Raw genomic sequence first — 11,819 nt, forward strand, 5'->3', positions numbered from 1 at the left:
ATGGTACAAGGAGCTAAAAGAAGAATTAATACCAGTGATGCTTCTAACAATGAATTGGATCCTAAAGAAGGCTCAAGTACCTTCTAGCTGGAAAGAAGCAATTATCTCTGCCATCCCAAACGAAAACAAGGATAAATTAGAATGTGCGTCATATAGACCAATATGTATTCTTAATACAGATTACAAGCTGTTTACATCTATCATGGCTCGACGATTAGAAAAGTTCTTACCTAATCTAATTCATAATGATCAAACAGGTTTTATTCGAGAGCGCCAAATACAAGATAATGTACGTTATTAATCATATTCAAAAGAATAAAATAGAAGCAATGGTAATCAGTATCGATGCAGAAAAATCATTCGATTCAGTTAATTGGAACTTTCTTTACCGAGTCTTGCATACATTTGGCTTTCACGAAAATATAATTAAGACAATACAGGCACTTTATGATAACCCTACGGCAAGGATTAAAATTAATGGCTACCTATCAAATAGTATTAAGCAGCAAAGAGGAACAAGGCAGGGCTGTGCGTGCTCACCATTATTATTTGCGTTATATCTGGAACCATTGGCTCAATATATAAGACAAAATAAAGAAGTAGAAAGTATTAATATCCATGAAAAGGAGCATAAATTAGCCTGCTATGCAGATGATATTTTAATATTTTTGGGTCAACCATCAAACTCTTTACCTAAATTAATGCAATCATTTGAATACTTTGGTCGACTATCTGGATATAGGGTTAATATGAGTAAAACACAATTGCTTAAGTACAACTATATTCCATCAGAAGAAATTAAAAATAAGTATCAATTAGCATGGCAAACAGAGTACTTTAAATATCTAGGAGTCATAATACCTAAGGATCTTACAGAACTATTAGAACGAAATTATTTACCAATACAGAAAAAAATTAAGGAAGCTATAGCGAGATGGAATCTAATTCCATATTTAAGTTTATATTTTAGAATAGACTCAATTAAAATTAATATTCTTCCTAAATTATTATATTTATTTCAAACATTACCAATAGAAATTAACCAGAAACAGTTTAATGAATGGGATAAAATTTTGTCAAGATACATATGACAAGGAAAAAGGCCCCGAATTAGATTTAAAACCCTACAACTTAACAAAGGAAAAGGGGGTGGGGCTTACCTTCTCTTAGGGAATATTATTGGGCAGCACAATTAAGGCCTATGATATGCTGATGTAATCCTTCATATGACGCTCAATGGAAAGTTATTGAGGAGAGTCTGACCTCCATCCCCATACAAGCTATTATAGCAGACAGAAGCTTGCAAAATTCAATAAAAACTATTGAAAATCCATGGATCAAGTTGACTTTTAAAATTTGGGAAACAGTAATAAAAGAATATAAACTAGAAGAGGATATAGCAGTTCTTAAGTGGTGTGCATATGACACACATTTTGCTCCAAATAAATTGGACACCAGATTCAAAGATTGGACATATAAAGGATTAACAGCTTTATGTGTGGTAATGGAGGAAGGCAGACTAATTAGTTTTTGCTTTTGCATTAGATTTTGACTTTGTTAACTACTAGAAGACTAGAGGAAAAATTAGTTACATTAATGGAAACAAAAACACACTCCCTATATTTATTTATTTATTTTTCTTTCCTTTTTCTTTTTCCTTATGTATTTTTTATTTATGTTGTTTCCTGTTTTGCTTCTTTTTCTTTTCTTCTTCTTCTTTCATTCTTATTGTATGGATATTTTAGTTGTTTAAATATAGAAAAAAAATATATGTACTGAAAGATAGCTGAAGTTGATGGTATTGTATAGTGATTCTAAAATGTCAATAAAAAAAAAGCTGGAATCCAATGAGTCCAAGTCTTCTGCTGATTCAGCATCACATTCATCTTTGCTCCTTGTTCTGCATCCCCACCATGGACTTCATTCCTTTCCAAGCCAGCCTTGAGTGTCCTTTATTCAGCTCATCCTCTGCTTTACTTTTACACCTGATTTTAGCTGCTTTTCTTCTCTCCCTCATAACAAGACAGCTTCTTCTGCCTGAGAACATGTTGGAGTGATTTACTAATCCAGGGCTGATTTTTGGGGAAAATAGTTCCTGTTTTCAAAGTAATCCCCATTTTTCCCAGAATGAAATGTAAGTAGAAATAAATAGAATAGAATAGAATTAGAATAGAATTCAACTTTATTGTCATTGCACATGCACAGGTACAGGGCAACGAAATGCAGTTTGCATCCATCCAGAAGTGCTTTAGTGATATAGATATATTACAATATATATTAGCAATAATATAGATATGTGAGTATATTACAGAAATGGGTCTATTATGGTATGTTATAATGTACACGGTATGAAGTATGTTGTGAATATTCTATAACTAAGTATGTACAGGCTGTAGTGAGTAAAAGCTATGTACAGGATATGAACAGGATATAAATATGAAAAACTATACAGAATATGAAATAAATAACTTTACAGAAATTTGAGATATACAGCTATAAAGTGATCTAAGTGAGAACATGAGCCTTTAAAAAGGCTCTTCTGAGGCTGCTGCCAGTGGTCAAAGCCTCCAACAAAGCTCTGTAAGTACATATGTGATCATAGCTTTAGCTTTTAAATGTTTATGCTAGTTAACACAGATCAGGTGGAACAACTCAAATAAAATATCAAAAATATTAAGTGCTCATCGGTACTCAGTTTGTTCAATACTGAATACAATGGAGCACAAATTGTCCACGTTTCTGAAATATTTCTGGGTGTAACTGTCACCAAAGTGCAATTTAGACCTGGCCTGTGGTTGTTATCTAAGTGATAATCATCAATTCTACTAAAACAAATACAAAATAAAGAAATTTGACACATTCTGTTGATATCAAAAGCACACTGAACAATTCAGTGTTGTTTTACTGCTGTTCTCTCTTCACTTCTTCTCCTCTGATTCTCTCCACATGTTGCTCTGCATCAGTGCTCAGTTTCCTGACAAAACAAGATGAAATATTGCTAAATATAATAGTATCTCATTACACTTCAACATAAGTGTTTTATTTTTGTAATTGTTTATCTGTTATTTTTCAGACTGAGTCACTGTGACCTGTCAGAGAGAAGCTGTGAAGCTCTGGCCTCAGGTCTCAGCTCTCAGACCTCTAATCTGAGACAGCTGGACCTGAGTAACATCAACCTGAAGGATTCAGGCGTGAAGCTTCTGTCTGAAGGACTGAAGAGTCCACACTGTACACTGGAAACTCTCAGGTGAGATCAAGCATTTTTCTTTCATCAACTGACAGAATTATCAGATTAATAATAAGGCAGTCCTCTAATAAGAGGAGAAGTGGAGGTGTTTTGAAGGGCAACGTACTCTTATGTTAACAAGACAGGAAGTAGTTCCTGGGAACTGCTTCCTTTGTTATTGTCTAAGTGGAAACATGATGGTGAAACAGTGATGAGTTTGCAGAGGTGAATCCACACAACACAACAATGCTGTTGCGTGCTGAAAGCAGACTTCTCACAGATTCTGAGGCTGCAGGTTTCATCACTGTCCAACCAAAATTCACTGAACCAGCAGTAAATGAACGTCCAAAACGACGCTTCATGTTTAAAAAACAGATGATCAGGGGGATTTGTGTTTACATCTTTTTTGTGTGATCTGTTCACCTGCTGTTTCAGCTGTTTGGTGGTTGTTGAGATGGTTTTGTGAACTTTTAGCTGAGATTCTGACGTTTCTGTAGATACCACACATGTCTAATTACTTTGTACAGCATGAATGGCCATAACGAGGTTTTTAACAGTAAGAAAAGTTGTAAAACTTGAGAAAATATAGTTAAAAGTCCAAAACCTTCTACGTCTGGTGGCTTGTGGTAAGGAGCAGATCAAACGAGTAAAGAATTACGTTATAATTATAAATGGCTTCAACAGCACATTCAGGTCTGTGAGACTCATTCAGACACTGAGCCGTGGCTCTGTGCTACATGCACATATTTTTGCATCTCTGCCATTCAGACACACTTTATATATAGTTTATTTTATGTAGTATTCAATACTGAACTGTACATTTAGTCTTTTTAAAGGCAGCAAGTTTTATTCAGTGTTTTCATAAAAGCCTTATTTTTATCCATTTACTGCTATTAGGAAGAACACGTGAGGTTTAAGACCTGGACCAGTTTGAAACCTTTTGTCCTCCACAGTGGAAAATGGGTGGAAATAAAAATGGGTCTCACTTTAGCCAGCTCCTAATTTTATCAGTTCTACTCTCAGCGTCTCCTGTATATCTCCTGTATAAATGTTGCACTCAGCTTTGTGGTCTCCAATATCACTGAAATGCAGCCAGATGCTGCTCATTTTGCCTTTTCACTCTTTCCTGACACGCTTGCATTTCAGTACAGCTCCCATTTCTCTGTGTACTGGTCTCTACCACTACCCTTGCTGTCTATGGGACATGTCCTCTTTCACATAATGGTATGATCCCAGTCTGTCTCTTAAAGTGTTTGGCCACATGGTTTGCTCATCAGAATAACATCTCAGCCGTGCTCACATTGATTATCAGCAAGCCTGAAAATTCATCAATATTTGACATATGAAATTATCTCATGGGCTGGATGTGGCCCACGGGCCATATGTTTGACACCCCTGGTTTACACAGTTTGGTATTCAATGTACAAGTGAGTTAGCTCTCAGCTAACTAGCAGACAAGCTAACTGCTGGGACTGCGTCTTTCTAACAAGAGCGTCAGACACTCAGACTGGTTTCCTTTGTGGATGATGATGTGTTCTCACACTGATCCTTCATGCTGATGCTGCCATCCACCCACTGCTCCTGGATTCTCATCATCTTCTCCATCAGCCCTCACAATACTCCACCTTCTTCAGCTTCATGTTCAGCAGCCTGGATGGACAGTAATTCTTTCCATGGGTTATGGTGGGACATTGAGAGCTGAAGTCAAACAGCAGTGAGAATGAAAGACTGATTCATTTCTATTTAGTCTTGTGATGTGCAGCTTTGTTCAGAGCATTAAGGCCCAGCAAAGATCACTGAGGTCATAGAGTCCTGATGAAACCTGTGTGCTTATAGAAACTGAGACCAGATGAACCAGAATAGAAGGACATTAAAATGAAGTGTCAGCTACACAAAGGCAAAGCTATTCAGTTGTTGCTGTGAGTTATTTAAATGGAGGATGGAGTCAGACTTTAAGCTGCTGGACTCAGTCACTATATCCTGTTGTCCTCATAGAACCTGGACACACAGACTCACCTGTGACACAGTGACACACAGTGTGGGCTACACACACATTAGAAAGTGGATCAGTCACACTTGTGCAATCATTTGTTGTGCTGGGAAACCATGAACACTTTGAATCACATTAATGGCTTTGTTACAGCAACATTCAATCATGAGTTCAAAAGTAGTGCATTGTGTACTTATTTTAATAGTACTGCAGTATGAGAAGTGCAACATTCAGTGTGCAGAAACAGATCAGGTGCTTTCTAACAGCAGTGTTCCCTTTAACACAGCAGCAGTTCAAATATTTCTGTCAGTCTGAGCTGAAACATGAATCTAATCAAATATCAAATCAAAGTTCTTTGCCTCTGCCAGGACGTTAACATTTGATCTAGTTTTTTACAAAGTTCCCTCAGCGTCCAGAGCCACCAACATACCTTTGATCAGCAGCAAGTGAACATTTATAAATGTGTGTTTGCAGAACAGGAAGCAGCAGAACTATTGTTCTGTTATCAGGCAGCAGCACAAACGCTCATCAGCTCATTTACTGTGCAGGACTTTGAGTGTGTGAAGTGTGTGTTTGTGCTGGATTTCCTTTGGAGAATCTCAGTCAGAAACCAGACAAAGAAAAACTCTTTCAACAGTCCAGGTTGAGTTGACAACATGAACTGCATTTATCTTCCTCTGACTGACATGTTCTTCCTCCTCTGCACCGAGCCAGCTGCTAAGACTCACAAGCTCATTGACATTTTCTGATGATAAAGAAACTCTCTTCTTCTGCACAATATGAGCAGCAACAGAGAAGAAGCTTTCACAGGTACAGATGTTGCAGCTGTGGCCAAGTACATGTGCTGCATGTTGGAGCAGCACTCTGATGGACAGGCCTCTGTACTGATGGTGGGCTCTGCTCTGTATCCACCACACTGTTCTCAGCTGAGTCTTCCTCCTGTTCACAATCACACTCTGATCAAGCATGTTCATGTTGTAACGCCGTGGCTTTCGTAGTCTCTCCTTTTTCTACAGCTCATGTGTTCTTCTTGTGATGCTGCGTCTTGAGGCTCATACATGCCGTCATTTGTTGATCCTAAGAACGTTCCTCAGACCGACTTCTTCAACAACAGATAACTTTAGTTGTATCAACACTGCCTCCTGGAACAGTTTAAAATGAACATGTCAAAGATCTGTACCTGTCTCCATGTTTCTGTCCCCGCCCCTTTCTTTCTGTCCTGGGTCATGTGAGCGCTGCAGTAGTATTAGGCCCACCCTCAATGCTCCCATTGGCTGAGACGCATAATGACGCCCATTTCAAGCCAGCACTGATCAACATCCCTCCTGTGACCCATGGCTTTTATATTCAGAGCCAGTGAGCACTTTCACAATAATCATGATTTTAAAAACTGTGATTAAAATAATTGCTGACGTTAATCAGTTAATGAGTTAACGAGATTATAACAGGTTAAGTTGCCCTAATAATTAGACTTTGGTGACAAACTGATGTGATCTCCATGTTTCCTTTGTTGGACTGTGGGCGAGTGTCAGAACTGAATGTACTGAGTAACATGTAGAGTTTAAACATGTGTCAGTTCCAGTTTTAGAGCTCTAAAGTGCAGCTATCATGTTAGGAATATGTTAGGAATAGACAGGAACACTGAGCACACTGAGGTCAAATCTTTATTTTACCACTCGCTGCATTCTTGATGTTCATGACTTCAGCAGGTTCATGATTGTCTGCAGCATTAATCTCATATTTCCATTAAAGTGTTGAATTTGACTGTTTGATGTTCTTTATGATCTCTGGCACCAGTTCATCTGTAGGCTGAGCTCAGTCCATCCAGTTAGTGAAATGATGTTTAAAGGTCTCCTTGTTCTGTGAGCGTGCACAGATCCTGAAGCAGAAAGCCTGGGTTACAGAGAAATGATCATCACTGTGATGATGCTCATCATCTCTGACTGGGATTTGAGGTTTTGTCAAAGCAGCAAAGAAAGCCTGGCTATGTTGGACTGGGTGTGGCAGCAGCTCCCAGTTTGAGTTCAGGAGACAGACACCCTCTCTACTTTGAAGATCAGCTTCAAACTTTCCTTTTTGATAAAGCTTATAGTTCGAGCTGGATCAGGTGACCCTGAACCATCCCTTAGTTATGCTGCTATAGGCTCGGGCTGTTGGTGGACTTCCCATGATGCTCTGCTTTCTTCTCCCCTCTTTTCACTCCTGATGCTTTTATATGTCACTACTGCATGTCCTTAACTTTTGTCTCTCTGTTTTGTTCTTGTCTCTCTGAGCTCATCTCTTCTCTTTCCCCTCACCCTGCAACCAGTCATGGTAGATGCTCCTCCTGGAGCCTGTTTTCACTGGGAGGATCTTTGTGTCAAAGGGAGTTCTTCTTCCCACCATCACCAAGTGCTGCTCACAGTGGAGGCGGTCACCTTACACTGTTAAACAGCTTCAGATGACTGTTGTTGTCTGTTGGGTATTGTCACTTATAAATAAAGTTACAATGGATGGATAGATGTTATTGTGACAAAGAGAAAACAACTGTTGACAGATAGATTGTTGTTTTGTGTGTCTGCAGTCTGTCAGGCTGTCTGATCACAGAGGAAGGCTGTACTTCTCTGGCCTCCGCTCTGAGCTCCAACCCCTCCCATCTGAGACAGCTGGACCTGAGCTACAATCATCCAGGTCCCTCAGGAATGAAGCTGCTGTCGGCTGGACTGAAGGATCCAGGCTGGAGACTGGACACTCTCAGGTATGGAGAGAAAATCTGATAGAGGAGGAAGAGCTGGAAACATTTCCCGTGTCTTTCACTCACTTCCTGTTTGTTTCCTGCAGATGAGACATGAACAATCACACATGCAGGAATATTTTCAGGGACAGACACACTAGTCTAGCTGGATAGTTCATGGATATTTATGTAGGGGTCTCCAAGGAGTCTGTTTACAGGAACATTTAGGTCACAGGTGTACCTGATATAGATACCAGTGTACCTAATAAAGTGTCAGCTAACATTTGGAAATGGAAGCTTAAATAATGACAAACTGTACATTCACAGCTGAAGTCACAATAAATTTGTTCTCAAGTGCACATTTTTCTGTTATTGTTCTCAAACAACAGAATGAGAATGAAATATTGATTCTAACAGGGCCCATAAACAGCATTAGCTTAGCAGCATGAGCTTATCAGTTTCCATCATGGTCACACAAATCCTTAGCAGAGAAAAGTGACCTACTTAGCAATAGCTGCTCAAGTTGTATAAAGAAAGGGAAAACAGTATTAGCATTAGCTGCTAATGGCAGCTTACTTAGCATAAACTCTTCACATTTTATAATGCAAGGGAAAGGAGTCACTCATGGAAGCCTATTTAGCATTAACGTCTCACATCATTATAACACAAGAGAAAAGGGTATTAGCGTTAGCTACTAATGCTTATTCACCTCAAATTAGCTTTAGCTGCTAATGGTAGCCTACTTAGCATTAACTCCTCACTAATATAATGCTAATTCACATCAAATTAGCATTAGCTGCTCATATTGTTATAAGGAAAGAGAAAACGGTATTAGCATTAGCTACTAATAATTATTCAGCCCTAATTAGAATAAGCCTCTAAAAGCAGCCTACTTAGCATTAACTCCTCACATCGTTGTTACCCAACGGAAAAGAGTATTAGTATTAGCTACTATCATTTTTCATAAGTAAGAGAAAACAGTGTTAGCATTATTGAATAATGCTAATTCACACTAAATTAGAATTAGCTATTTACAAGAGCGTACTTAGAATTAGCCGCTCACATTGTTAAAAAGTAAGGGGAAACAGTATTAGTATTAGCACATAATGCTAATTCACGTCAAAGTAGCATTAGTTAATAATGGCAGCCTACTTAGCATTAACTGCTCACTAATATAATGCTAATTCACATCAAATTAGAATTAGCTGCTCACATTGTTAAAAGGGAAGGGAAAACAATATTAGCATTAGCTGCTAATAATTATTCACCTAATTAGAGTTAGCCCCTAATGGAAGCTGTCGAGAAAGGAAATTATTTTACTGCTATAGTTAAATAATTGTCATCATTACCATTGCATTAATAATAAAATCTGGAGGTTCTTGATTCAGGGGTAGAACAGTGTGTGTCTCTTTCAGAAAGACTGAGTTGCAGGCTGACAGGAAGTTGTATGCAGAAGTGAAAGCAGGAAGTTATTTTGAGCCGCAGGCTAAGACGAGGCTTTAACAATGTAACAGATAGCTTTAAGAAGGCCTTAAGCAGTTATGACTATTTTATACACAATGCATATCTGTGCTTATTAAAGAGTTGGAGCTCGGTCAATTAATTGGGGGTCGGAAGCTTTGTTCGGCGCGATGTTCGGACAATCTATTGTGCAAGTGACTTGGAGCCATAGAAGGAATCGCAATACATGCTTACAAAACACTTATATCAGGTCATTTTATATTAAGGTTTTAGTAGAGGTTCTTGGTTAAAACATTTATTTAGTAGAAGACATACACATAGTTTCAGTGAGCTTCTGGTCTGGTAAAAGGTCAGAAGTGCAACAGGTGAATTGAGAAAGAGCATTTGAGGACGAGACACAGACAGTAGGTGAAGAGGTGACACAAAGAGCATGTGAGGTCAACACATACACACACACACACACACACTTTAAATTAGATTTATTTAGAGGAGAGGTTAGTTATGTTTGGCTGTAACTGCAAAATTGTCTCGGTAAAAGAGGAACCGTTCCTTGTTCTCTCGGCAAGAAAGAGGAACAAGACAAGAACTGAAAGGTAGACAGGAAGGGCTAGCCATGAAAATAGAAGATGATTTTCTGGGTGAAAAGTCATGATGATGTTGATCTGATCTATGTATAAAATGTACCGGTGACGCATGAAGGGGCGTCAGTAAACAAACCCTGATGCTATAAAATATCTGTTCATGCTTTGATTAAGTCGAAGACTACTTCCTGTCTGCGTACAGAGTTGTCTTCCCACGCGTGTATTCATTAAAATCATCGTTTGACTTCACCCGGCCGGATCGGTGTGGTTATTCTTCGATCACCTCTTGTACCCTTCCTCAATATTGAATCTTAACAAAGCCTAGTTAGCATTAACTCCTGACATAGTTATAATGCAGGGGAAAAGGGTTACCATTATCAGATAATGCTAATTTACATCAAATTAACAATTGTTAATAATGGTAGACTTCGTATCATTAGCTGCTGTCGTTCTTACAAAGCAAAGGAAAACAATATGAGCATTAGCTGCTAATGCTTTTTCATCTAAAATTAGCATTAGCCACTAATGGCAGCCTACTTAGCATTAACTCCTCACTAATATAATGCTAATTCACGTCAAATTAGCATTAGCTGCTAGCATCAGCCTACCTAGCACTAGTTGTTCACATTGTTAAAAGGGAAGAGAAAACGATATTAGCATTAGCTACTAATAATTATTCACCCCTAATTAGAATTAGCCGCTAATGGCAGTATACTTAGCATTAACTCCTCACATTGTTATAATGTAAGGGAAAAGAATTAGCATTATCTAATAATGTTGACCTTGGCCCACTGGAAAAGTTCAGAACTAAAGATTTAGGAGTGTTTCTCGATAGCTCTTTCTCATTTGAGAAACAAATGAACTCTGTTATTAAAACCAGCTGTAAGGTTTATATTGTTGATTGATGCTTAGAAATATTTACTCATATATGCTTAGAGTTGTATAATCGATTGCATAATGATAGAGGTTTGATCCTTAGTAGTCTGTAAAGACTCTGTATGCCTTCCAGAGTGCTCTGGCATGCACACACCACTTGGGGCCATGAGAGAGGTCGTACCCTCTCTTACTGATTTATGGTGTAGGACAGGGGTCTCAAACTCAATTTAGCTGGGGGCCGCTGCAGGCAGAGTCTGGGTGAGGCTGGGCCGCATTAGGTTTTCCACAAGAAAGGCATGGTTAAAAAATTCCAATCTTCTCAAATCTCTTTTTTTTAATTTTTTAACACAAAATATGAAAAATAAATAAACAAATTAAGAATTAATAAGAAAATAAATCAATCTGTAATACATAAATAAAATAATAATAAGATATTTTTAGTCAGTGAACTTGTGTTTTTTTTTTTCAGTCTTCTATATCTGCTGTATTTAGATTGAAATGTCTGTATTAACAGTTCTATAACCTTCTTCTGAACATGAATGGAACACTGTAGAAAATGAACTGTTCTTCTGAACATGGCTTCTCTTGCCTACTCCTTGCTGCTAGAGACCTGGCAGCGTTTCCTCTCGCATAGCCGAGCCAGATTTGGCCTGAGGGAGGAAGCAGTTGCGACCCTCAGTATGTCTTGAAGATGATCATCCGTAAGTCTGAACCTGTACTTGGACTTATTGAAGTTCAAAGTGGAGAAGAGCTTTTGGCACAAGTATGTGCTACCAAAAAGGCACATGGTACGCTTGAACATTCGGGAAAGCCGAGGGAAACTAGGGCTCAATTCTCTCAAAAATTGTCCAAGCTTGTCTGCTTTTCCACTCACCTCCCTGAACTTTGCTTTGAGTTCAGAGTTGCACTGCAGCTCAATGAGCTCCATTTGAAGCACAGAAGGGGCATCTTGCACATCAAAGGAGAAGGCGT

General features: G+C 38.5%; 1 protein-coding gene across 1 annotated transcript in view; it reads left to right on the top strand.

Moving 5' to 3' along the window:
* The first annotated feature begins 245 nt into the window (after positions 1-245).
* Positions 246-11,819, top strand: part of LOC146679651 (stonustoxin subunit beta-like) — a 17,842-nt gene continuing 6,268 nt past the window's right edge. Inside the window, exons 1-3 of the mRNA XM_085450404.1 lie at positions 246-289; positions 3,074-3,247; positions 7,780-7,953. Of these exons, the coding sequence (XP_085306530.1) occupies positions 246-289; positions 3,074-3,247; positions 7,780-7,953 (392 nt within the window). The remainder of the gene's footprint in view (positions 290-3,073; positions 3,248-7,779; positions 7,954-11,819) is intronic.

The sequence above is a fragment of the Copadichromis virginalis genome, unplaced genomic scaffold (assembly GCF_057382275.1).
Source record: "Copadichromis virginalis isolate Kocher_CV1m ecotype Utaka unplaced genomic scaffold, C_Virginalis_male_GT1.1 unmapped_scaffold_1, whole genome shotgun sequence".
Classification (NCBI taxonomy): Eukaryota; Metazoa; Chordata; class Actinopteri; order Cichliformes; family Cichlidae; genus Copadichromis; species Copadichromis virginalis.